The 27,506-nt window shown below is 48.5% G+C and overlaps 1 protein-coding gene across 2 annotated transcripts in view; it reads right to left on the reverse strand.

Annotated features, from left to right (window-relative positions):
- The window catches only part of LOC102947796, a 77,640-nt gene extending 53,968 nt beyond the window's left edge, over positions 1–23,672 (reverse strand). The window contains exon 1 of one of the 2 annotated variants that reach the window (XM_043543518.1): positions 22,958–23,672. In XM_043543518.1, the coding sequence (XP_043399453.1) occupies positions 22,958–23,062 (105 nt within the window). In that variant the 5' untranslated portion in view covers positions 23,063–23,672. The remainder of the gene's footprint in view (positions 1–22,957) is intronic. The other variant, XM_007071683.4, reaches the window with a different exon arrangement.
- Between the last annotated feature and the right edge of the window lie 3,834 nt (positions 23,673–27,506).

Genomic DNA, 27,506 nt, shown 5'->3' on the forward strand with positions numbered 1-27,506 from the left:
ACCCACCCTCTCCTTCTAGGAACACATGAACCACCTAAGAACATACATGCCGTGCCACATTTTCTGGAAGAGTCCAGTGAAATTTACCAGGGATGATATAAATTAGATCCTATAGAAATGTCATAGGGCTGTCTAAAATTTACTCCCAAAAGCCTATGGAATATGACAGAAAGATTCTTTCTACAGGCCTTTTAGAACCACCCCCCCAAATTTTATAACAAATTAAATCCTATAGGACAGATGAAAAAGATCTTTAGAAAGGTTCTCATTTGCTATTATGCTCTATAGCAGTGGTTCTCAAAGCCAGTCTGCCGTCTGTTCAAGGAAAGCCCCTGGCGGGCCGGGCCGGTCTGTCTACCTGCCGCGTCCGCAGGTTCGGCTGATCGCGGCTCCCACTGGCTGCAGTTCGCCGCTCCAAGCCAATGGGGGCTGCGGGAAGGGCAGCCAGCACGTCCCTTGGCCTGCGCCACTTCCCGCAGCCCCCATTGGCCAGGAGCGGCGAACTGCGGCCAGTGGGAGCCGCGATCGGCCGAACCTGCGGAGGCGGCAGGTAAACAAACCGGCCCGGCCCGCCAGGGGCTTTCCCTGAACAAGCAGTGGACTGGCTTTGAGAACCACTGCTCTATAGACTCTTCCATAAAGGACCTTACACTTGGCCATGCAGCATATACACCTTTTTCTCCAAAGCCAAAACACCCACAATGCCCCTTTCCTACAGGCACACATGCCATGCCACCACACACCCACAAACGCACATGGCCTGCCACCACTCAACCCACACAAACACCCCACCATTAGGCTTTCCCCACTAGCAGTGACTTGATTTAGCAGCCACTCTGACTGGTGCTAAATCTTCTAGGTATATTTGGAATAGACATTTCAAGCTGCTGACAATTCCGGATATACCTGGATTTGGCCAACCAATGCGCCTAAACCAAAACCCCATATCCAAGCACCTACTAACATGAGGGGTATGGGTTTGTTTGGAATTTTTTAATCTAAATTTGGTGGCTGGCCCCTGTGCCTGAGATGGACTGAAGCAGAGCCCCGGATCAAATTGCTGCAGCTTGGGTCCCATTCTAGATAGAACACATCTGACATTCTGCTGAACATTCCACATATAGCTGGGGAAAACACACCTATTGTGTTGCCAGATGTGCTGATACGCCTATGGAGGCTGTGCCTGCAACGCTGCTGAATGTGGCACACATCGGTATTACCATAGTGCTCAGACCTGATGTCCATCTAGCCCGTATCCCATCTCTGCTAGTGGCCAGCACCAGATGTTTCAGAAGAAGATGCAAGAATCCCAAGAAAGCCCACGTAATGGACAATTTTGGAATAAACTGCCTGTAGAAGAATTTTCTTTGTAATCCCAGGCAATTAGTGGTTGCCCAAAGCATACAATTTTCTATCCCCCATACATTTTTAATCGTGCCTAAAATAACTGCATGTTCCTATTATTCATCTAATTATCAACATCTTTTTCTGAATCCTGCTAGACTCTTGGCCCACAACAGTATCCTGTAGCAATGAGTCTCAGAGGTTAATTATGAGTTGTGTATGGGAGAGGGGGGGAAAAGATACTTCCTTTAAAAGTTTTTAATAGGCTGCCTTTTAAATTGCATGGTGATCCAGTTAGAATGCACACATGATGTTGATACACATCCATCTTCTCATACTCCACTGGTCCCCAGGAAATATCATTGAAGTGACACAGCCCAACAGATGTACGCAGGACTAGCAGTGAAGAAGAAAATTCACTTCACTGGGGCCATATGTGGAAAAAACAAATAAGAGGAGTGGAGAAGGTCTACAGCTGGCACCTAACACAGGCACGGCAGCTGTATCAACCCAACCACCATCCTGCAGTCTGATGTAAGTGGACATTGGCAAGTCTTCCCTACATCCCTTCACATTTGCTTCTCACCCTCCTGTATTTGCAATGCCCTGCTAGAAACTGAAAATTATTTTCCTTCCTGGGTGGTTTGATAATTTCCCACTACTACTTGTCAAACCATGACTGCAGGAGCTGGATTTTCCTGAGCTTGGCATGCTGCTGAAGTTAATGCGGTTGCTTGTTTCTCCACAGCAGCTAAGATTATATTGTGCGCGTGCATGCGCGAGCACACACACACACACAAAATTTAATAAGGACATTTAGCGCTGAGGAGAGGTGCCAAGTTAACAGCCATGGAGTATGAAGTCCTCCAATTGTCCACAGAGCTGATACAATATGTTGCTATTATTTGTATTATAGCAGTGCCCAGAGGCTCCAACTGAGACTGAAGCCCCACTGTGGGACACGCTATACAAACACACAGTGGGCTTCTCTTCAATGCAGAGTTAACAACTTGTAACTTGATTGCTGGCCCTAACTTGAGTTCTGTCCACACAAACTGAACTCAGTTGTGGTTGCTGTTAACTCAAGCTGGCTGGCTTAGCAAGGGGGATAGGCTAAAACTTGTCAGCTGCTAACATGGCCACTCTGCAGTATGGAAGCAGGTTAGCTCCTTGAGCATCGCTACTCCTCCAGTGCCTTCCCACAATGCCCCATGTGCCCAGAAAGGGCAGACAAGTTCTCCCACAATGCCCTGGGAAAGAATACACAGAGCAGCTCAGCTTACTGCAGTGCTAAGAAGCATGGGATATGTCGGGTTGCCAACTTTGGTTGGTTGAATTCCTGGAGATTTCATCACATGACATTATCTTTAATTAAAGATTGGTCTTTGTTTCCTGGAGACTCCAGGACAATCCTTGAGGGCTGGCTACCCTGGGGACATGCCCTCAGAAGTCTCAGCATGCCACACGCCATGGCAGCTGGAGTGTCATTTCACGTTGTGACTGCTCTCGCTCAAGCTGAGTAACTCCAGTGGAGATAACGAGTTAACGCTTCAGTGAAGGCATGCCCAGCAAGAGATGGTCCCTACCCCAAAGGGCGTACTCTGTGCTTTTAACGATGATTAGAATGGAAAAACTGAGCCCGTGGCAGTAATACCACGGGAGTGCCCATAAGTGTTCCCATACTCTGGTACAGCGAGCAGAGTGATATAAATGCCCACATGGATAGATGTGGCTTCTAGCATCCGTATAACTATTTATCATACTGAGACAAATAGGTTTTTAGCACTAGCCACGAGACAATAAGCTATGCTCCGTTCTACCTCACATGGCATTCACAAAACCACCAAGTGAGGTCTAATTCCAGAATCACAGCAATTAGAGATGGAAAATACCTACTGTCATAAATATAAAGGGAAGGGTAACAACCTTCCTGTATACAGTACTATAAAATCCCTCCTGGCCAGAGGCACAAAATCCTTTTACCTGTGAAGGGTTAAGAAGGAAGAAGCTCAGGTAACCTGGCTGGCACCTGACCAAAAGGACCAATAAGGGGACAAGATACTTTCAAATCTGGGGTTGGGGGGGTTTAAGGTTTTGGTCTGTTCTGTGTGCTTGCCGGACACAGATCAAGGAAGCAAGCAATCCAACTCCATTCGAATTAGTAAGTACTAGCAAGGGAATGTGTTAGCTTATTTTTGTTTTGGCTTGTGATTTTCTCTGTGCTGAGAGGAAGGTGTATTCCTGGTTTTCTTTCTGTAACTTTAAAGTTTGGCCCAGAGGGAAATCCTCGGTGTTTTTGAATCTGATTGCCCTGTAAGATTATCTTCCATTCTAATTTTACAGAGGTGCTTCTTTTACCTTTTTTCTTTATAATAAAGTTCTGTTTCTTTTAGAATCTGATTGGGATTTTTTTTACTGTCCTAAAAAAACCCAAGGTTGGTCTGTGCTCATCTTGTTTATTCTCAAGCCACCCCAGGAAAGGGGGTGTGGGGGCTTGGGGGGATATTAGAGCGGGGGGAGTAGGAACTCCAAGTGGTCCGTTCCCTGATTCTTTGTTAAATCACTTGGTCGTGGCAGCGTACCCTCCAAGGGCAAAGAATTTGTGCCTTGAGGAAGTTTTAACCTAAGCTGGTAGAAATAAGCTTAGGGGGTCTTTCATGCAGGTCCCCACATCTGTACCCTAGAGTTCAGAGTGGGGAGGGAACCCTGGCACCTACTAAGTCATCCTATCTCTCCCCCAGCACTTCCCTGGGGAGGCCATTGCACTATCCAACAGATCTTACCAGTAGAATATTTCACCTGATACTCAGTCTAGACTTTTCCTTTGTTCAATTACATCCCAATACTCTTATTATAGTTAGACCCCCTAGAGACCACACTTAAGAGTTACTCTCCCTTTTTGGTCTTTCCACCTTACAAATATCTGCAGACAACTATCATGCATCTCCATAGTTGTTACTTAGCCACGTTAAACCTGTGTGTGAAACTAGCAGGAATGGGGGTCTCCAGTTCACACACACACACACACACACACACCTGAATGTTCCCAAGCCACAGGTCATGGGGTGGAGCACGAGGGCCAAATGTGCATATAATGTCTGCATGTGTGTGTGTAACCCTTCTGCCCATCAGAGTTGGCAGAAACAAGGGCCGGGTTCAGTATCTAGGGGTTCCATTCCAATAACACAATGCAAAACTGGCTCGAGCCCCCACCCAGTGACCTGGGACAAATATATACCACCCCCGCTGGGCGCCTCCAAGAGGCAATACTTCCCCCTCTCGCAAGCACAGAGTCTGAGTGTAGCAAAGCCTTTTAATAACAGAGAGAAACAATGTGGCATTATGTTGGGGAAACACCACCAACAGGATTCGTAACACAACCCATGAGCAAAAAAACCCACCCCAAGCAAATAGAGCCACCGTCCCACCCAGGCGAAGGGGGAAAGGACAATTCTTCTGCTACCGATGTGGTCAGGATGGACACAGTGCTACCAAGTGCCGTAATGAAGAAAATCCCTCCTTAGTGTATGGAAAGCTGAGGATCAGTTGGGAGAGATCCGGTAGCTGCCAGAGGGTCTGGGGACAGGGACCACCTGCAGGATTTGAAGATTCCCCCAGAAAAGACTGTCCAGGTGGGATCCCTGCAGGACTGATAGGGCCTCGAGCAGAGGTCACGGTGAGGATTGAAGGGGTGGAGTCTAAAGCAGTGCTTGACACTAGAACTCAAGTGACTATTATATTTCAGTCATTCTACCAACAGATGCTTAGGCACCTGCCTATACAGCCACTGACTGGCCTTGGCCTGTGTGGCCTCAGCATGGATGAATACCCCTACCAAGGGTATGTCATAGTGCACCTGGAATTCCCAGAGGAGGTGGCAGGGGTAAGAGAAGAGGTAGACACAGCTGCCTTAATATGCCCTGATCCTAAAGGGACCTGTGTCTGTGTCTATGCTGATAGGGACCAACTCCAGCCTCTTCAAGGTACTCACGGATTACTGCAGAAGACGGGCTGTGGACCAGTACCTGAATACCCTGATGATCCATATGCTTTGTGCTGAAGCCTATAGCAAAATTGAGAGCGCTAAAAGGGAGACATCTGAGCTACTGATTGGGGCACTGAAGTACGTGGGCACAACCCCCTTCGTAGTGCCTGCAAGGACGGAGCAAGAAGTGCTTGTCATGAGTACCTGGCTGAAAGGCAGTAAAGGGACGTTAGCAACAATAGAGCAGCCAATGGGAGGAGAGCTCCTGGAAGGAGTGCTGGTCCCCAGTGGAGTCATAACCCTGCCTGCTGAAGCCCAAGAAAAGGTGACTATACTGATAGCTAATGAAACGAGTCGTGCTGTTGTTGTGAAGCAAGGACAAAAGATAGCAGACCTCTTTGAGCCTGAGTCGATTGTAAAACCCCAGTGTGAAACTCAAGTTCCGGCAACAGACCCAGCAAAGTTTGACTTTGGAGATTCACCAGTGTCCGGGGAGTGGAAAGATCGCCTGAGGAAGAAACTTTGTGAAAGATCCAAAGTGTTCTCACTGCATGAGTGGGATGTGCAAAAGGTATAGAGCACAACATCAGACTACATGACTCTTGACCTTTCAGGGAGAGATCTAGGAAGATTGCTCTCTCTGAGATGGAAGATGTGCGACATCATCTTCAGGAGCTGGCTGCGAACGGCATCATTACAGAGTCCCGCAGCCCATACGCCTCACCCATTGTGGTGGTCCATAAAAAGAATGGGAAAAATCCGGATGTGTATTGACTACTGCACCCTAAACAGCCATACTGTGGTTGACCAGTACACTATGCCTCGAATCCAAGATGCCTTAGACTGTTTGCTGGGAAGCCAGTGGTTCTCTGTGTCGGATCTTCGAAGTGGATACCAGATCCCTCTGGGAGAAGAAGATAAGGAGAAGACAGCCTTCATCTGCCCATTAGGGTTTTATCAGTTAGAACGCATGCCCCAAGGGATTTCTGGAGCACCTGCCACATTTCAACGTCTCATGGAGAAAGTTGTGGGAGACATGAATTTACTGCAAGTGTTGGTTTATTTGGATGACTTGATTGTGTTTGGAAGAACCTTAGAGGAGCATGAAGAAAGACTTCTTAAAGTGCTTGATAGGTTGGAGGATTATGGTCTGAAGCTTTCAACTGACAAATGCCATTTCTGCAGAACCTCAGTGAAGTCTGTGGGTCACATCGTGTCTCAAGAGGGTGCGAGTACTGATCCCGATAAAATAGAAGCACTCACTACATGGCCATGTCCAAGTAACTACAGAGAACTCAAGACCTTTCTTGGATTTAGTGGCTACTACCGCAGATTTGTGAAAAACTATGCTACGATTGTAAAGCCTCTGAATGATCTTACCAGGGGATACCAGTCCAGCAAGAACAAATCTAAGAACAAGAATAAGGGGAGGTCCCCATAGCCTCCTGTGCAGCGACACTATGGCCCCTTCAAACCATTTGGGCCACGGTGGGATGAGAGATGTGAAAGGGCTTTTCAAGAAATCATTACTTGCCTAACTCATGCTCCAGTCCTAGTCTTTGCTGACCCAAGCAAACCGTTTATCCTGCATACTAATGCCGGTTTGGAGGGTCTGGGAGCAGTCCTGTACCAGGAAGTGGAAGGCAAACATAAACCTGTAGCCTTTGCCAGTCGAGGATTGTCTGATAGTGAAACTCGCTATCCCACCCACAAGCTGGAATTCTTGGCCTTGAAATGGGCCATCACTGAGAAATTTCAAGACTACTTGTATGGTGCTCAGTTCCAGGTGTGGACAGACAACAATCCACTGACTTATGTGTTAACAAGTGCTAAGCTGGATGCTACAGGGCAGAGATGGGTGGCTACCTTGGCTAGCTATGAGTTCAGCATTCAATACCGATCAGGGAGAAGCAATGTAGATGCAGATGCATTGTCCAGGCGTCCGCAGGCACCAGAAGTTGCTGCGATACCCACAGATGGAGTGAGAGCTATTTGCAGTGTGAGTCGCCGAGAGCCAGAGGCCCGTGAGAGCCCTCATGGATGTGTTGCAGAAGCTTTGGGCCTGCCCCCTGAATGCGTGCCTTCTGCTTCAGTGAACTATATTGCATTGGACCAATCTCCCTTGCCCATGCTCAATGCAGCTGACTGGCAAGAAGCCCAGCTGCAAGATATTGACATTCATGATACACTACTGGCCAAAAGGGAGGGGCGAAGCCCAGCTGCAGTTGTCCCACCTAACCCGGAGGGTAAACTACTATTGAGAGAATGGACCAAACTAAAACTGATCCAGGGAGTGCTACACCGAATGACCACCGACCCTTTACAAAAGTAACGAGCACAACTAGTGCTGCCAAAAGAGTACAGAGCCCTGGCCATGAGGGCCCTGCATGATGACTTCGGACATTTAGGGATGGAGAGGACCCTGGAACTTATTCGTAGTAGGTTCTATTGGCCCCAGATGGCTGAAGATGTTCGCAAGAAATGTGAGACTTGCGCTCGATGTGTTCAAAGGAAAACTCTGCCCACGAGGGCTGCATATCTCAAGAACATCACCAGCAACAAACCTTTGGAACTGGTATGCATTGATTTCTTGTCTTTAGAGGTAGACGGGAGGAATGTTGGGAACATTCTAGTAGTGACTGACCATTTTACACGGTATGCGCAGGCATATCCCACAGGTGATCAGAGGGCCACCGCCGTCGCTCGAGTATTCAGGGACAAATATTTCTCAGTCTATGGATTCCCAGCCCAGATACACTCGGATCAAGGGCGGGACTTTCAGAGTCACCTTCTGAAGGAGGTGCTGAGGATAGCGGGAATTAAAAAGTCTAGGACAACACCTTATCACCCACAAGGTGTTCCTCAGCCAGAGAGGTTCAATAGAACCCTGTTAGATATGCTGGGGACTTTGCAACCAGAGCAGAAGACAACCTGGAGCCAACATGTTTCAGAGTAACAGCCGTGTTAGTCTGTATTCACAAAAAGAAAAGGAGTACTTGTGGCACCTTAGAGACTAACCAATTGCTGAACTGGAATTCATTTGCAAATTGGATACTATTAATTTAGGCTTAAATAGAGACTGGGAGTGGCTAAGTCATTATGCAAGGTAGCCTATCTCCCCTTGTTTTTTCCTACCCCGCCCCCCCAGACGTTCTGATTAAACTTGGATTTATGCTGGAAATGGGTTTCTGTGTGTGTTTTGGGGGGGGGGGGTGAGAAAACCTGTATTTGTGCTGGAAATGGCCCACCTTGATTATCATGCACATTGTAGGGAGAGTGGTCACTTTGGATAAGCTATTACCAGCAGGAGAGTGAGTTTGTGTGTGTATGGGGGTGGGGGGGGTGAGAAAACCTGGATTTGTGCTGGAAATGCCCCACCTTGATTATCATGCACATTGCAGGTAGAGTGGTCACTTTGGATAAGCTATTACCAACAGGAGAGTGAGTTTGTGTGTGTGTGTTTTTTGGGGAAAAAAAAAGGGGGGGGGTGAGAAAACCTGTATTTGTGCTGGAAATGTCCCACCTTGATTTTCATGCACATTATAGGGAGAGTGGATACTCTGGATGAGCTATTACCAGCAGGAGAGTGAGTTTGTGTGTGTATGGGGGTGGGGGGGGTGAGAAAACCTGGATTTGTACTGGAAATGCCCCACCTTGATTATCATGCACATTGCAGGTAGAGTGGTCACTTTGGATAAGCTATTACCAACAGGAGAGTGAGTTTGTGTGTGTGTGTTTTTTGGGGAAAAAAAAAGGGGGGGGGTGAGAAAACCTGTATTTGTGCTGGAAATGTCCCACCTTGATTTTCATGCACATTATAGGGAGAGTGGATACTCTGGATGAGCTATTACCAGCAGGAGAGTGAGTTTGTGTGTGTATGGGGGTGGGGGGGGTGAGAAAACCTGGATTTGTGCTGGAAATGCCCCACCTTGATTATCATGCACATTGCAGGTAGAGTGGTCACTTTGGATAAGCTATTACCAACAGGAGAGTGAGTTTGTGTGTGTGTGTTTTTTGGGGAAAAAAAAGGGGGGGGGGGGTGAGAAAACCTGTATTTGTGCTGGAAATGTCCCACCTTGATTTTCATGCACATTATAGGGAGAGTGGATACTCTGGATGAGCTATTACCAGCAGGAGAGTGAGTTTGTGTGTGTATGGGGGTGGGGGGGGTGAGAAAACCTGGATTTGTGCTGGAAATGGCCCAACTTGATGATCACTTTAGATAAGTTATTACCAGCAGGAGAGTGGGGTGGGAGGAGGTATTGTTTCATGGTCTCTGTGTGTATCTAATGTCTTCTGCAGGTTCCACAGTATGCATCCGATGAAGTGAGCTGTAGCTCATGAAAGCTCATGCTCAAATAAATTGGTTAGTCTCTAAGGTGCCACAAGTACTCCTTTTCTTTTTGGAGCCAACATGTCGCATTTCTGGTGCATGCCTGCAAAGCCACAAAGAACGATGCTACGGGAGTCATCCCATATCTCTTGATGTTTGGGCGAGAACCAAGATTACCCACAGACTTGTGCTTTGGTGCATCAGAGGATGGAGATAGCTATGAAACTCATCAGCAATACGTATCCCGACTAAGGGAAAAGTTGCGGGATGCCTATCACTTAGCTTCATCTGCGGCTCGGAAGAACACAGACCGCAACAAACATCGATATGATGCTAGGGTACGTTTGCAGGAGCTCCAGCAGGGGACAGAGTCCTGCTGCGGAATTTGGGAATTGCTGGCAAACACAAGATAGCTGACAGATGGAAGGCAATACCTTACCTGGTGATGGAAAAACTGGGAGACCTGCCGGTCTACAAGATCAAACCTGAAGAGGGTCCAGGGCAAATAAAGACAGTGCATAGAAACCTTTTGCTCCCTGTGGGGGAATTGGTAGGCACCCCTTATGAGATGGGCCACAACAGGGCAACTGGGCAGGATAAAGGTGCTAGACCAAAGCCGCCATCCAACACGGACAGCGGGCCCCTGCAGCTAACCTACCCCTATTCAGCACATCCAAGAGTGAGTCTGAGGAGGAAGACACAACCATGGTGTATCCTGGAATGGAGACAAGATTTCAGTCTCAATCAGCTGAACCAAGAGAGATCTCCCCCTCCTCCGCCCTAAACCCCATGGCAGAGGTATTTAGGCCCGTTACTGGCACCCCTGTGCCACCGATGGGACCCGCCTGTGATGATGCACACAAGTTATTGGACAGTGGAGACATCCAGGGGGAGGGGGCCCTAGTCACGTTGGACCTTCCACGGTCAGAACTGGAGATGCAGGGACGTATGCCAGTAGCCGAGGGATCCTCAAAGGAAACCTCTCCATACTTTGCTCAAGAAGATGTCCTGTCTACCCCTGCAACAGAAATTCTCAATAGACGAGATAGGGTAATAAGACCAGTAAAACGGTTAACAGCTGGAGCGGCTCATGGGACGGCTGGCGGGGCAGAGCAGAGCGGCTGGTGGAGCGGAGCAGTTTGTGGGATGTCTGGAGTAGCTCATGGGGGCGGCTGGCAGAGCGGAGCAATTCGTGGGATGGCTGGGGGAGCGGAGCCCCATGGAGAGGTGGGGCAATCAGCTTTAGACCACGTAAGGTGCCCCTTAACCCCCCCCATCTCCACCCAGGTTGGGAGGTAAAACTCTGCAGATAAACTTTTGAACTCTGGGGCTGCACTGACCAGGGACAGACTTTTGGGGTGTTGGACTTTTGGGACTTTGGGTGATTTTGGGTTGCTGGACTCAAGAACCAAAGGGAAAGGACACGCCCCAATTTGCTTGGGGTGGGTTGTTTGCTCATGGGTTGTGTTATGAATCCTGTTGGTGGTGTTTCCCCAACATAATACCACATTGTTTCTCTGTTATTAAAAGGCTTTGCTACACTCAGACTCTGTGCTTTGCCAGCCATCCCGCAAACTGCTCTGCTCTGCCAGCTGTCCCGCAAACTGCTCCGCAATATATCTTCAGGCTACCCCACTACTTAACAGAACGCTCAGTGATTTCAGCTTGTAATAGTAGAGCCTCAGTGCTAGTGCACCATTGGCCCAAAGTGAATTCAGCTCAGCAGCCTGTAACTAGATTCCCAATGGAATCAAAATTAGCTCTGATATTCCACAGTAGAGAGAGGAGGAAGCGCAATTAGCATGTAATACCCTCACCATAGGGCCCACACCACCCAGTATTAATACCTATCCCCAACCTCTCTCCATTCACTGCGTTTTGGAACCCATGACCCTTGTCTAGCGAGTGCTGCTTCGTTGATGGTGAGTCCCTCCATCATAACAAAAGGCCAAGTATAGTTCCACTGTCCTTGATTCACATAATCAGGATAATAACAGTTTATTCCTGCCCCAATAACAGAGAAACTGGGGCTCCTACAGCAGCCAAAGTGACCATCTAGGCGGGGTGGGTGTGCCTATGCAAATGAGATCAGCCCCTGAAGTTCTTTTCCACAACCCACCATGACTCGCCACCAGATGTCAGGGTAGAGCTCATCCTGACTCTGCTTACATGTGAATGGCAGTTCGTCGGTGCACATGTGAGACAATGCAAGCCAGTACATCTGGAAGCATGTCTGGGTGCAAATATAGATGTGTGGCTGTTGTGTGTGCACGGGAGGACCAGGGAGTGAGAGCAAAGGTATGTGCTTTGGTGCATCCGTGCAAGTGTTTGAACGGGTGGTTGTGTTCGCCTCTCGGTGCTAGCAACATTCATCTCTGCACGCAAGCGTGCGTGTGACAACATTGCTGAGCATGCATGACTGCGTTCAACACAGAGAGGCTAGGAACGTATGCGAGTGCACAATGCACACGTGTGCTGAATCAGAGATCTGCTCCTGCTGTTTCCAGGACTCCCCATGACGCACATATCGTCTCAGGGGGAAGCTGGGGCTGTGTAAATACATTTATGAAACAAACCATCATCGTGGCTGGAAGGGCAGGGGATTAACTGCAAATCATCCTCAATCTCGCTCATTCACTCTCCCCCTTCAAGCTGGAAAACTCCTGCCTTTCCTCAGGCAGCAGCTTGTTCCATCCAAACTGGTGACATTAAGTGTCTGAGGCAGCTGGGTTCGCTACAGATGCTCCTTCTGGACCGGTGGCCTGCACTCCCGGATTGCATTATGAATGTGTGTAGGCCATGGGGCCTCACCCCGAACACACCTAGGAAAGCAGGCCACTTCTCGAACGCTGGCTTCCTAGGATAGTTACCGCTGTGCTTCAGAATACAGAGCTCCTTGCTGCACAGGCTTAGCTCAGCCCTGACTCTCCAGAGAGCACCTCATCTACTACTAAATGAAGGCCCAGATCATGCGTGCCCTGTAGAGAGACTTAACTGAGCTAGTCTCAGTGGTTGCAGTGGGCAAAGACAAACCTGTCGGAGAGAGTCAGAGGCCCCAGCCCTGCTGCTGATTACATAGCTAGGGAGAACTCATTCCTGCCCCCTCCCCCCTTGGATTTCAGGCAAGGGGCTCGGATCAGCTCTCACTTCATTCAGAATGGTTTGCCCAACCATACTGCGGTGCCTCCAGCAGACTTTACAGTGATGGGCATCCTACAAACCCCACAGACAGACTGGGCCCCTGGTGCTGGCTCGCTTCCTTCCCCACTGCGAGGCTGAATTGAGAGACAGTTACAATTTGCTAAATATGTTCCCAGTATTCTTTTTACAGGTAAGCGGTGGCTGTAGTTTCCACTGGGATGTTACAGGCTCATGAATGGGAGGAGGCAGTCAGCATGATCGCGAACGGGAGGGGAAGTGTCCACAAGAGCTGCATTTCGCCTTAAGAGATGGGCAGGCGCTGGGCCGGGCACTTAGGAGGGTGCCCACGGCGAGACGGAGCAAGGGGTGAAAGGTACAGCCACCCTGGAGCCATAAAGCCTTCAAATTCCTCCTAGCCTGCTGGGCATTTTCTGCTGTGCAGGGTGAATGCCGCTGAATACCACCGAGGTCCTGCCGGCAAAGACAAGGCCTGCCCTTCCTGCCAGACAGCAGAAAGGTATGGGTCCAGTACTGTAGGGTTCCTATGCCTTGGAATGCCCAACCTCAGAGGTAACTAGTGAATATGCAGGTGGTGAGGGGCAGGGGCGTTGTCTCCTCAAACCAATCATATGTTGTTAGCCTAAAGGTAGAGTCTAGCAAGTTATTGTGAGGAGGAGGAAAATTGTGTGATTCCCTGATTCTAGTCTTGCCTTTTTCAGTCAAACGTCCCATCCCACATCTCACCCTCCAAAACAAGTATCTGGCCTCCAACAAGCTTCTTCCATAAGAAGACACACACACCCCGAATCCAGCCTGGAGCAAACACCCCTGCCACAGCCTCACCTTGGTCAGCAGTTAACCACACATGACACTGCCACACAGTAAGTCTCTCTCCACTTTTGTGTCTCAAAGCTCATGGCTTTGCTGATGTGGTCAAAAGATTTCTGGGAGCAGCACAGGAAGGCACAGGGCCGGGCGGGGAGGGGGTTAGTGGAGGAAGGAACTTGCAGAAAGCTGCCGCACGCACTTAGTAGGGGGAATAAGTTAGGGAGAAGGGAAAGGGAAGTGAAGATTGGGAGGGAGTGATACCTATTCACAATAGTGACCTCAGCTCATGCAGCTATGGGTGGGGTGGGGAGATGGGTGCTGCCTACAGCGGTCCCATCCCCAGATCCATCCAAGGTCAGAGAGGAAGCTGAGGAAGCCGTAGGACTTTAAATACACATGCCTCCCAATGGAAATGCATTGTAAGGGGCAGCACAGATGTTTCAGGCAACCCAGATAAATCCCAGTTTAACCCTTTCGGGGCCAGTGGATCTAAGGGCCCCCTCCCCTCGGGATTTACATCAGGTCTCTTGCGTTCCACCGTCAAGAGAGCCAAGAGCGTAGGACTTGCCGTTCAGGATCAGACCTTGGCTCCACCTGCTCAAATATCTCCTAAGTAAATCTCAGAGCTTGTTAGCCACACAGTTGTCCAGTTCTGGTGCCCACAATCTCAGATCACGGGAGACGCTGCTGGCAGAAATCAGGACCATCCAGAAATTTGGAGTGACCCTAAGTGCTTTGGATCCTTTCGAACCAGGCAGCAGATTTTCCCCAGGTCCTCCCATTTTGGAGAATTTGATCCTGCAGCACAAGAACCAGCCAGCAGGGCTTCCTCCCCATCACACACATAATCCGGTCCAGTGGTAACAGGCCAGCACACCCGAGCCTCTGCATGGTTACATGCCAATGTTACATGGCAATCCAGTGATGCCCCAAACAGAAACTGGGATTGCTTTTACCCTTGCAGGTTAGACTCACGCAATTCAAGATGAGTAGCAACCCAGCTAGCCAACCCGGTGGCCAATGCAATATACTGTGCATTGAGCCGGAGCCCTGTTCTCATCTTCTCGCTCACTCAGGCTAGCAGAGGGCAGGGAAAGCTGTGGCACCGGAAAAAAAATTGCTCAGTCTCTGGATGAGAGGAGGCAAAAAGAGTGGGAGGGAGCTGCATTGCTCTACAGTGACCCCTGCAGGCTGATTGAGGAATGTCACCGACAGGTTTCCCAAAAGAGAACTGTCCAATCCGAACCAGCTGAAGTGGCCTCTGTTACCCAAAAATATATACATAAAAAGTGTTGATCTCTCAGTCTGTCAGCTGGGCTCCCCCTCGCCCTAGCACGCACACATCTGGCAGCAGCACAGCTCCCTAAAAGCCACTGGCCATGGTGCCAACAGCAATATTAATTCTTAGTTGCCTCACTGTCTTGTTTATCTCCTCCAAATAACAAATCTGACTTTAGACGGTCGTCTGGAACAAACACGTTGTTTCATATGTAATAGGTGAAAGGGCAAAGGAGGATTTCTTTTCCCCCCAGCTCAACTGCAGACCCTTTCCCACCAAATTGCTGTATCTGGCTAGCAGGCTGGCACTCCCATATCGAGAGAGGAAATTCCCCATTCAAAGGTCTCCTCTTCTACCTCATGCCCATGTACGCAACTGCAAGCTATGACCTCCAACACAGATAAGAGAAATCATCACTCAGACGAACCCACTCCAGCCTGAAAAGGACAGAGAGGCCGAACTTGCTCTGGGACTTTTAAGGATGGGGGAAAAAAATAAGGAGGAACTAGGAAGGTCGCTTGGACCAGCGACAAGGGCCAAATGTGCAAAGCCACACACAGATAGAGGGCTTTGGGTAGCACCTTGAACGCTTGTGGTGCATTTTAGACACACTTCTGTGCATGTTCGCTGCTGCCTGGGATCCGGGAACGGAACCCAGCTCAAAATGGACCATAAACCAGAGCAAGTGGACCAAACTATTTTCACTGAAATTCAAAAAGTAAATGAATAGTGTTACAATGAAGGTAAAGTATATTAGGATTTTTTTAATTTTTAGATTCAATAAACTCAGGGATTAGTAAATATAGGGACAAACCCTGAGGTCCCTTCTTGACCCACAGCTAAGGACATTTCTTTTTTAAAACTACAGGTTAGATCTTTATCAGATATAAATCAGTGTCATTTCACTGGCTTCTCACTTCTAGTTACACGAGCCTCACACTGTGTGATATTTTTCTTAAATCCCCAGTTTCTGAAGTCAAGAGATTATATGAAAATCTCAGCTTTCAGGTTTTTTGTTTATTTAAGTTTCTAGCCCTCGTGACTGAGGAGAAAAGCTGGCAAATGTGAATCCTAAAAGTTCAAAACCCATAAGCACCCCCAAATTTGTTCAAGGTCTCATGATTTTTAAGCCACTTTCATGACTTTTGGCAACCTCCTGAGCCATGATTTTGAATGGCTGTGGGTTGGCAATACTGTAATATGGATCAACTAAGGATCTCATTTTAACCTGCTGGTGTAAGTTTAGGCCCCAGTCCCCTAGGTATTTAAGTATATGCTTAACTTTAAGCACATTAACAGTTCATTTTAAATCAGTAGGTGTACTTACATGCTTAAAATTAGGCACATTGCTTAAAAGTACCTTGCTAAATTGGGTCCTTAGTTATTGCTCGACTCCCCAAAAGTGCTACATAAGATTGAAACTAACCAAAATAGCATAAAGCCGCGAACAGTGATGAGGAGAGGAAAACGTCTTCAGTTCAGATTTTTAAACGGGGCCTGACGATCTTAAGGGAATGAGTTCTTTGTGATGGGAAGAACTAAACAGGCATGAGCAGCAAGCAGAAAGGGATGGGGGAAATAGCCTCCTAAGGAGACAGGGATGAAAATAAATTCCATTGAGCAAGACTTTCATCAGCTGAATGAGCAATCTGGTAGGAGGCCAGCGGATAGATGGAGCACACAACTGCAGCAGCAGCAGAAAAATCAGAAAGCCAATACTCTGCCCGGACGAATAATAATCATGAGCACTTATGCAGTGCTTTGTAAGGGAACCCATTCAGCATTAGTAATGAGCTAGATGGTAAATACTATTTTCCTCATCTTACAGATGGGGAAACAGAGAGAGAGAGGGGCCAAATTCAGACCTGGTAAATGGCTAGAGCGGTTAAGTGGCGTGCCCATGGCAATACAGAGTAGTGAGTCAGAGCAGGGTCAGAAGTCCCTGTCTGCCAGTCCCATGTTTAGCCCACTCGACCAGTGGTTCACCTTTTTCATCCAGGGCTCAAAATCTGTCCATGGCTTCTTGCCAGGACCCATCGAAAGCCCAGAGGGTCACGGCAGAATCCCATAGATGATTCTGGAGGCAGACACCAGGGGGAAATAATTGAAGGAGTGAGGGGGCTGATGAGGAGACGTCTCTATTGATTAGACCAGAGGTGGGCAAACTACGGCCTGCGGGCCACATCTGGCCCGCGGGACCCTCCTGCCAAGCCCCTGAGCTCCTGGCCCAGGAGGCTCACCCCCGGCCCCTCCCCTGCTGTTCCCCCGTCCCCCGCAGCCTCAGCTTATTGCTCCGCCGGCACAATGCTCTGGGCGGCAGGGCTGCAAGCTCCTGGGGCAGCGCAGCTGCAGAGCTCAGCCTGACCCGGTGCTCTGTGCTGCACGGCGTGGCTGCCTGTCCTGGTGCAGCCGCACTGCCAGCCACCAGTGCTCCAGGCAGCAGGGTAAGGGGGCAGGGAGCGGTGCGGGGGGTGAGGGGGAGATTGGATAGAAGGCAGGGGAGTTCAGTGGGTGGTCAGGGGTCGAGGATGTGGATAGGGGCCAGGGCGGTCAGAAGGTGGAGAACAGGGGGGTTGAATGGGAGCAGGGGTCCCGGGGGGGGCAGTCAGGAACGAGAGGAGGGGTTGGACGGGGCAGCGCGGGGCAGTCAGGGGACAGGGAGTGCGGGGGGTGGATGGAGCAGGGGTTCCAGGGAGGCAGTCAGGAAGGAAAGGAGGGGTTGGATGGGGCAGCGGGGGGGCAGTTAGGGGCGGGGTGTTCAGGGATGGTCAGGGAGAAGGGGTGGTTGGATGAGGCAGGGGTCCTGGGGGGGCGCAGTCAGGAAGGAGAGGGGGGTTGGATGGTGCAGGAGGTCCGGGGGTGGTCAGGAGACAGAGAGCAGGGGAGGGTGGACGGGGCAGAGCTCGCCGGGGGGCCATCAGAGGGCTAGAAGCAGGAGGGGTCGGATAGCGGGCGGGGGGCTGGGCCACACCTGGCTGTTTGGGGAGGCACAGCCTCCCCTAACCAGCCCTCCATACAATTTCAGAAATTCGATGCGGCCCTCAGGCCAAAAAGTTTGCCCACCCCTGGACTAGACCATATTGCTCTATGCACTGAGCAGTCATGAGCGGCTGTTCTCTGTTACAATGGGACTCAGATGAGAACAGCATTTGCCTGCCTTTCATGGGCTAAAAAGTAGACACCCTTCTCGTTCCCCTACCCAGAAAACAGTGCTTCACACCAGAACAGAATTAGTATTCCAGATACAGAGTCATTTCAATAATATTCTGGATTAAAATAATAAATGTGTTGATGTTACAGTAATTCAACAATTACTGTGTTGTCAATAAAGTTATTCACTGTTGTCATGGTGTCAATAAAAAGTGATTGGCTAGAACTTGGGATGGATGCATCAACGCTATGAATTTTGTGCACCTTGGGCTAGGTATTTCAATCTGCCACTGATTATTTGCATTGCAGTAGCACACAGGCACACCACTCAAGGCCCTCATTTGACAGGCATTGTATAGACACGCAATGAACACACAGTCCCTGCCCCAAAGAGCTTGAAATCTAGGCTTAAAAGCTAGATTCGTAAATTGCACCAACTACATGCATGCAGTGGTGCCAACAGTTAATTGTGGACGGGAAAAATGCATCTGTGTGATTTGTGTGAATAAAAAGAGAGTGCTGCAGCTGCACATGCAAACTCATTTGGACACAATTAGCCATTTTGCTCCTATCGCTGTATATTTTTGCACACTCGGTTACCTGCATCTTATTTATCCCATGTACCCAGGTACAACTTCATGGCATATTTTTGAAAACTGGCCTTCTATGGTTAGGCCTAGTTTTTCCTGAAATGATCTCCAGTGCAGTGAGCCCAAAACTGGGGTGTGATGGTTCTCTGCATACCCAGGACTGTGAGTCACCTTATCATCTTCTGCTTCTAGAGAGTGGGAGGCTTACCCTTACCCGTGGTCACTGGGTATTAGCTCCCTAATACCACCAGCTTATTAACCATTCAAACACTCTCCTCTGGGCTAATCCAGCCCTGCAGATTACCAAGAAGTGCACCCCAGTCGCCATGTCCCTTTGAAGCATTTCCCTGTGACTCCCAACCCCTGACACCAGCTACTCACAGAAATCCCAGATCCTCTGTGCCTCAGTTTACTAGGTTTCCCTTAAATCACCACTCGTAATAATATACAGCACTTGTAATGAAACAAAGGAAGGTTTATTTAAGAAAAAATAGCGATTCCCCTAGAAACAAGAGAGAGTGATGGAAACAAATGAATACAAAACAAAATCAGAAAACAAACTAGGGCCTCTACGTATTAATAGTTACCTTTCCTATCTAATACACGAGGCTTTCCCCCCAAAGTTCAGTCTGTTGCAGAGCTGGCTGGTTTCACAGGGACCAGGATCCAAACGTACACGAAAACACCCCTGTTCAACAAGATGTCTCCTCAGTGAATGGATCCAGAGTGCCTCTCTTCCCTCTGTGTTATACTGAAACACTCATTTGTCTCTATTCATAGGCAGGGCAATCCCCTTTTCTGTTGTAATGGTCCTTTTTTACCACCAAGTGGCTTTGACTGTTTGCAGTTGTCTGATGTTTTTCCATTGACTGTTCTGGGATGGGGCAATGGTAGACAACTGAACCTGGAATTACCTCACCAGCTAACTAGGGAGAAGTGGCAACTCCCTCCTGCACGAACAGGCTGACACCAAGTAATATCGTTCCCTGGGTAATCCTTTTAACCTTAAGACCACAAGGGCATAAACTTCCATATAACTACATTATTCCTTACATACCACATGTACACACGTAACACTATGATTATGAATATCACTAAGTTGCAAGCTTTCAACAGAGACCTTACATGTTACTCTTTATGGATAAATACCCTGTAAGCAATGTACTTGATGTACTGAGTTTGTCAGGTCTGAAACGACAGTTGTTAGCAAAGAACTGGGGATCATTTGCCAGTGTGTCATGTTGGGGTACAAATAACTGCACTCATTTGGATATCTAACTACCTGCTTCAGGGGTTCAATTCTGGAGGCCTCGTTGAGGCCCAGCTAAAAAGCAGGACTCTTGGAGAGGTATGGTTCTCTCTTACTCCCTCACTTGGAAAATTTCAACAGAATGCTGCTCACAAATTTAAACTCCCTTTCTCCTTCCTTTAGACACCCTCCCGGCCCCTCCAGAGTCTGTTCTACAGCTGACAGTTGTAACAGAAGATGGGTCCCACACTGTAAAATTCAGATCTGGCTTTGCCTCTAGATTTCTAACACTCCATCGAGGTTTTGAGGGTTTTGTATTTCACGTTTCAAGTTGAGCCTCCTCTCTAGCAAATATGGTCACATGACAAAGGCAACAGGTGAAGCTGTATGGGACAGCTCAGTGTAAGGAAGGAATGGCCACATGCATAAAGACACCATCTTTAGTAGGAATAGAACCCAGAGCCGCCAGCACTGTCAGCACAAGCAGCGCCAGAGGAGTAATTCCATCAGCTGCTACGGTAGCAGGTTCTTATTCTCAATGAAGCCAGCCACTAAAGCAACGTGACCAAACACACTAAGCCCATTTATTACATTCCGTACCATTAGTTAGATCCACAAAATGTTCAGGGGCTCTACTCTGAGAAGCATCCAAAAGTTTGAATGCCAATCTAAAAATCTTTCCAAACTTCTTGAGTCTGCAAAATTGGGCTGTCAATCCACTGAAGAATGGTGTGAGTTGCAAGATTTCAATACTGCCTGCTTCCAGTAGCGCTAGAAATGTAAGAACAGTCCGTTCCATGGTATTAGGAACTTCCAGCAAGCATGTGAAGTGCAGAAGCGCAGGACAATGTGCATGGAATCAGCTAACCAGATTTTTTTTTTTTTTTTTAAAGCTCAGAAATTGCTTGGTTTGAGTTTTGGCTGGAGGTCAGATCTTGTTTTATCCGAAGTGATTCACTCATCCTTAGTCTGACAGCCAGGGACCTGATATTACTGCCATTCATGGCAAAACTCCCACTAACTTCACTGCCAGCAGGACTGGCCCCTTAGACTTTCGAAACAGTCTTGGGTGAGTAATTGTAACCCAATAATACATGCGTCACACACGCAGCAAAATGTGCACATCAGGAAGCTGAGGAGATGCTGACGTGTGCTCCGAGAATGGGGAGCTCAGAGGGCCCGTTTGCGACCAGCTGCTCCCAGCGTGTGTACAGGAGCGGGTGTGGGGTTGGGGCAGGCCCCAGACACCAGGCACAACTCTCCAAACCACAGGGACTCCATGTGTCCCCAGTGGTACCTTCCCCAAGTCAACAGCCGCTAGAAGATCTATCCAGACACACAAAGGATAGTATTGTGTACTCCATGAAACAGTGGGGAAGGGATGCTGGCCTGAGGTAAAATCCCAGCCAGAGCTCCCCACAGTGGTTCAGCTCCACATTGTCCCCAGTGGCCATTAAGGCACGTTTGAGTCCAGAGTGTGGAAAATCTGGCTTCGTGCCCACGCACATTTGTGCCAGTCATTGTACTAGCAACTCCGGCAGGTTGCAATGCCACTTGCACAGGCCTAAGTGTCAGGCTTTGGAGACACTGAGATTTAAAGGCCGTATCAATAGGCCTTCAAAAATGCAAGTTGCTTGTTTGCGCCGCAGAACCTTGGCGCGTGTGTGAATAAAATGGCTGCTGATACCCTATAGCACCAGTTTCTGTGGATGCATATGTGCATCCTGAAAGCCTATGGGGCCCTCTTGGTTCTCAACGTCTCGCCTGCAGCCCCAGAAACCTTGCAGGTTTCGGAATTCAAGTTTCAGAAAGAGAAAAAGAAAAGTAAAACAAAAGGTGGCTAGCGCCACACAAGGCCCAAAGAAATAGTCCTGCACACTGCCCACGCACAAAGCGTGTCCAGCACGGGATCAGTCCGCCACAATCTAAATGTCCCTATTGCCTCCTAACAACTCCCTCTCCCCCCCACACCTCAAAAACAACAGAATCCACAATCCAAACTGGAAGAAGTGAACGGGACACAGAACATGGAGGAAATATCAGCCCCATTTCTCATAAAGTTGCCACCAATCTAGCCAGAGCAACTATGCAGTAGCACAGATGCATACTACAATCTTCCCCTGTGTAATGCATACAAAAGACTCCACTAGAGACTGGGGCATAGCGCCCTCCCCCTGGAAACCAGGCAATAAAGGCTGCTACTTTTCCCTGGTCCCTTCTTTGATTTGCGGCCAGATTCTGCTCTCACCTACACCAATGCAAATCCAGTGAAACTCCTCTGATTTCAGCAGGATTACTCCAGATTCACCCCCAGTGTCCTGAACCAGAACCCGGCACTTTTTGTATTCCTCTCACCATGGCTCCATTTTTATTTCACAGCATATGGTTGATAAATTCCTCCTTGCCTTTTGCAGAGGGGGCTTGGATATACATTGTCCTGAGTTTTCAGTCCCTAGCTTTCCTGTACAAACTAAACAAGGATATAAGCAAGGTTCAGAAAGCCTTAGGTCAGTGAAGTGAGCCAGGCTGCAAAATCCAGCTCTGATTCTGGCCTTCAGATCCAGGAGAAAGAGAATTGCAAACATACTGAAGCGAATGGAGCTCAGAGCTAGTTATGTTTACACAGTGCCTACCACAATGGGGCTCCAACCTGGCTGAGCTCTCTAGGTGCTACTGCAACATCAAAGAGGTGTGATACATATATAGATATAGACACACATACCTCTGCTAGGCAACTCTCTCAGCACTCAAACATGCACCTTATTAAAAATATTACTAGATAAAAAGACCAATATATATGTTTCTCCACCACACACCCCTTCTATATTATATCCTGCCTTAGCAAAAAGGCAGGCCTGCCTTCAAAGGAATGGGTCTTAATAACATTAATGCAGTACAGGCCAATTCCAACCCTGCCTGGCACTCTGAGCGGGGTGAAAGGCAACTGACCCAGTGCACAGAATGCTGAAAGTTAATAGCTTTATTATCCCTGTTATTAATTAGCTGCAGCATGCCAAAAAAAAAAAAAAAAAAAAGACATGCTGGGAGCTTTTCTTACCTTTAGCTGGAAAGGCTGGATCTCATTCAAACTCTGGTCCCTGAGCTTTTTGGTTAGGATCTTCAGCATGGTATAAATCCAGGGAGCGAAGAAAGGGTTAAGCATGCACACCCGCACACATCTACATCTGCTGAGCTGTTGCTGCTGCAGCTTTGCTTGGAGGCACTCAGAATAGCTTGCATTCAAGCACCCCCCAGGTACACAGACCTCCTAAAGGCGGCCAAGCTTCAGCTACCCTGATTTCTGCACTGCCCCTCCCCTTCCTCCTCCACCACGCTCTGTCTTTTGGCCCTCACTTAAAAAAAAAATCCCTTTTCAACACTTAAAAAAAAATGAAACTTCCCTTCTTTCTACAGGCTGCAGAAGGAGTGAAGGTACCAGCTGGCAGGGCTCTGCAAGGGACAGGAGACATTTGGTGGAATATGTTTTTATTAAGAAATGGAAAAGCTGTTTAGCAGAGGCCCTGGGCTCTGCTCATGGTAATGGTCTAATATGCCATCTCTCTCTCTCCTTGATGCCTGCTGCTCCAAACAGGCATCCTCCCTCTCTGCCTTTCTCTGTCGCGCCCCTCTTCGCTCTCTTCCCCCCCTCATCCACGCTCCCTCACACACACACTGACTCTCTGTTTCTCTCTCTCAGTCTCTGTGTCTTCCAGCAATGTGAAACTTGTAACAAACAGAACACCCAGCCAAGGCTCCCATTGGCCAGTCAAGGAGGACTGTGTCAATTTCAGTGGGCAGGGCTTCCATTTAAAGGGAAATGGAAGGGGGCAGAGAGCCACCCCCTCCCCCAAACCACTTTGTGGGTCCTGGAGTGGCAGGATAAGAGGTCTCCCTCTCTCCCCCCAACCCCCACCCCCCCACACACACACTATAAACCTTGGAAGGGGGATTCAAGAGAGATCACTGCTGTGTAGCAGAAGGAAGTGTTTCTTATTAAAACAAAAAAGAATCAAGGTGGGTTTCTACTAGCCTTGCCCCTGCCCTCCTCTCTCATACACAATCTGATCCTGCTGTACAGGATCATATGGCTGCCTGTGTTGTCCTGTGGTGACTACTGACAAACGGGGGAGAAGCTGAAATCCAGGAAGCCCATCAGCTCCCTGAACCCCCCTAAGTGCACACAGAATGTCTGGCTTTCCCTTTCTAGCAGGGAACTACAAGGCAGTGAGGGCAGGCAGGGGTGAGCCCACCTACCAGAATACTGGGAGGTAAGAGTATCATCTGCTCATGGACTGAGACGTTCAGAGTCAGGATGGCTTTAGGAATCAGTAATGGAATATGGAGCCTTTCACCACTGGTTTGAATCCACCCACATATCGGCAGGAAGTCCTCATTAACTAATGGACACTGAGTGGTCGCTGTCCAGTGGGCAGGTGTATCCATCGCTATAGGGCACCCTTATTAGCAGTCTGCTCACACAGGAGAAGGAGGGAGTGGGCCACATGAACTGACCTCCTGGAATCTGTCTATCCAAGTCAGATTCAAACCCATGACCTAGCACTGAAACATTCCCTATCTAACCCCTCAGCCATCCAGGCCCCTTTGGGAAAGGCACCGCAATGACAGCCTTGGAGACAACTCTTCTCTCCGCAGCGCAGGTGCAGTACGGGTAGTGACAGCACCAACTTCCCCCACACCACGGTGCCAATGTGTCTGCAGTGACCCACTCTGTGGGTAAGGGGGTTGTGCAGGTTCCAGGAGCCATACACGTCTCAGCCTTGCTGGCGACCCTGCCAACAATGGTACCAGTGGTCCTTGGCCACTCTGAACTAATGGTCGGCCACCAGCTCATTTCACATAGGCTACCATGTGGCCTTCGGGATCAGTAATGACAAAGTTATTTCAGTCACTCCCAATTTACACTGAATTTGAACCATCAGTTTATAGGTGAAAGGCCCCATTGCCCGCCCTTCAAGCCAACCAAGCCTTTCAGCCCCACCTGTCCCTGGGAAAAGGAGGTCTCAGCTAGCGTAGGAATCCCAAGGAAGGCTGGCGTGGTTAACACGTCAATTCTCTGTTCTCAGCCAAAGTGCCTGTAACAAGATAAGGCAAGAACTGATAATCTGCTGGCTGCGGAGAAGTGAAAGAATGTTTTAGCTTCGCAAGAAAGGGACTGAGTTCAGCTCCAGTCAGCAAAGCTATTTTTCTTAAAGGGCCACCACACTCCTTGAGCCTGCATCATGAAGACACCCCCTTCATCTTCCAATGCTGCTTCCTTACAAGGTGCTGGGAGTGGAGGACTTCAACACTTGCATCTGGTATCGTGTACTCAGAGCATACTCCACCTCTATCAGACTACAGGCCTGACTGTTTCATTTTCAGTGGATTGTCCCTATGTCTCTCCAAGAGGTACTCCCAAATTACACCAAAGTGAAATCAAACTCAGACCCTATAACTATGCCTCAACAAATATCAGGAGACTGTCTAGATATCTCTATCTATGTGTTTCATGTACATCGGAACATGGGTATTGGTATATCAGATCAGACCATAGGTCCAGCTAATCCAGCATCTTGCCTCCAACAGAGGTTAATACCAAACGCCAGAGGAAAACATAAAACCTCCACAAAGCTGTGAGATATTATGTCCTGTTGGAATTATCCCTAACCCCCATTTGGAAATAGGCACATGCCCTGACGCATGAGGATTCAGAGCCTTTCTAATTTTGTTGTTCTAATGAGTGTCACTGCAGAAGTTCACGCAGGGCCAGTTCCTGAGGCCTTTATTCACTCCATATTCAGGCACTGGAGACATGTGAGCTTTGCCTAAATAAGGAGTATGGGCTGTAAAATATGACCCATAAACCTCAGTCAGCTAAAACTACAGGGTTTGACTCCTTTCCTGTATTTGAGCAACCCCTGGGACCGTGCCAGGCTTGCTCACACTTCCTACCAGGAACCAGGACAGGCGCGTTCCAGAGCCCACTTGTTTGCTTCGGGGCAGAAGAGGGGATAAAATAACTACCTAGAACACAGTGCCATTCCAAAGGGCCTGCAGGTTGTGATAGAACCTGCCATCTGACAGGCCTGCAGCTGGCAGCCTCTGTGTAAACCAGCATAGACCCAGCGGAGTGCAGAATAGCCACCATGAAAGTGACGTGACAGGTCCAGCACCAGTGGAATCTAACACGTTTCCTGGATTGGTGCTGCTAACAGAGCATGCAAGAGAAAACGACAGTGAAGGGTTGTGATTGTGCCTGAAACATGAGACAGACCAATAATAATTATACTTTGTATTGACACAGGGCCTGATTCTGCAGCCCTTACTAACGCTGACTAGCACAAACTCAAACAAGCAAGCCCGTTTCGTACTTACGTTGAGCAGTACATCTCACTCGCAGTGCTTATGTAATACCGAGAGACCCAGATAGGTGGCGGGCAGGATTGAACCTGGGACTTCAGTCATGAACCTCTACTGCATGAGCTAAAAGCCATGTGGCTGTTAAGCAGACTCATTAATCTCTCTCACTAAGTGGTCTTGGTGCCACTACATGGGAGAGAACAGCACACCCAGTAGGTGTGTGGGTTACACTTACTCACACTGAGTGGCTCGTACTCGCATGAATGGTCCCACCACTTTCTCATGCTGGCAAGCACATGCTCCCACTGGCAGTCCCAATGGCTTGTGGGATGTTACACCTCAACATGCGTACAGGTTGCAAAATCTGAACATAGTAACTTTCACACAAGGATTGCAAAGTATTTTCCAGTGGTGGGTAAGTGGTATTATCCACCCCAAAGGAGAAAACTGAGGGACAGAGCGGTTAAGTGACTTATTGAAGGTCACACAGGAAATCAGTGGCAGATCCAGGAACAGAAGCTATGTCTCCTGGCTCCCAATTGCATGCGCTAAGCACTATACCAGATTGCAACCTAACCTGTTGTTCGATGAAGGATCATAGTACCTGAGCTATGCAGAATTCAGTGGTTTCACTTCCAAGGTTTCATATGAGCATTTGCTTTGGTTTTGATTCTTGTGGGTTTCTCTCCCCTGGAGTTTTGCTTTGAATATTGGGTTCACACCAAAGCTCAATCTCAAACTGAAACTCAGTCAAAGGGGTTTAGTTCCATCTGGCTGCACAATGAAAACACAACAAAAATGGTGAACAATGCACAATGATGATGTAAAACAGAACCCACGGATCAGCTTCAGCACCATTCAAAAGTTTAGTGAAAATAGCACATTCCTTGTGTCCATGCCAAGAGAAAGGGATGAAGTTAAGGCAAGAGCAGGGACCCCAGAACACTACCACCTTTACCACTGTACCCCATATTAACTGTGTTGTGACATTTTCACCCCCATATTCCCATGCTGTGGTGCAGCATCCTAAACAATTTCAGACCTAGAGACAATTTGAATGTCCAGTGAGCTTCAGCCTAGGACATGAGACAGCCCATCAAAACCAGACCTCATCCCCTCGGATGGGATCTGGATGGAATGGAGACTAAGGAAGGGAAAGTGACTAGTTCCTTGTACAACATGACATACAACATTGCAATTGCACAGCCAGGCCAAGTATGATGCTGCGAGCCGAGCCAGCTATCTTC

The sequence above is a fragment of the Chelonia mydas genome, chromosome 3, assembly GCF_015237465.2.
Source record: "Chelonia mydas isolate rCheMyd1 chromosome 3, rCheMyd1.pri.v2, whole genome shotgun sequence".
Taxonomy (NCBI): domain Eukaryota; kingdom Metazoa; phylum Chordata; order Testudines; family Cheloniidae; genus Chelonia; species Chelonia mydas.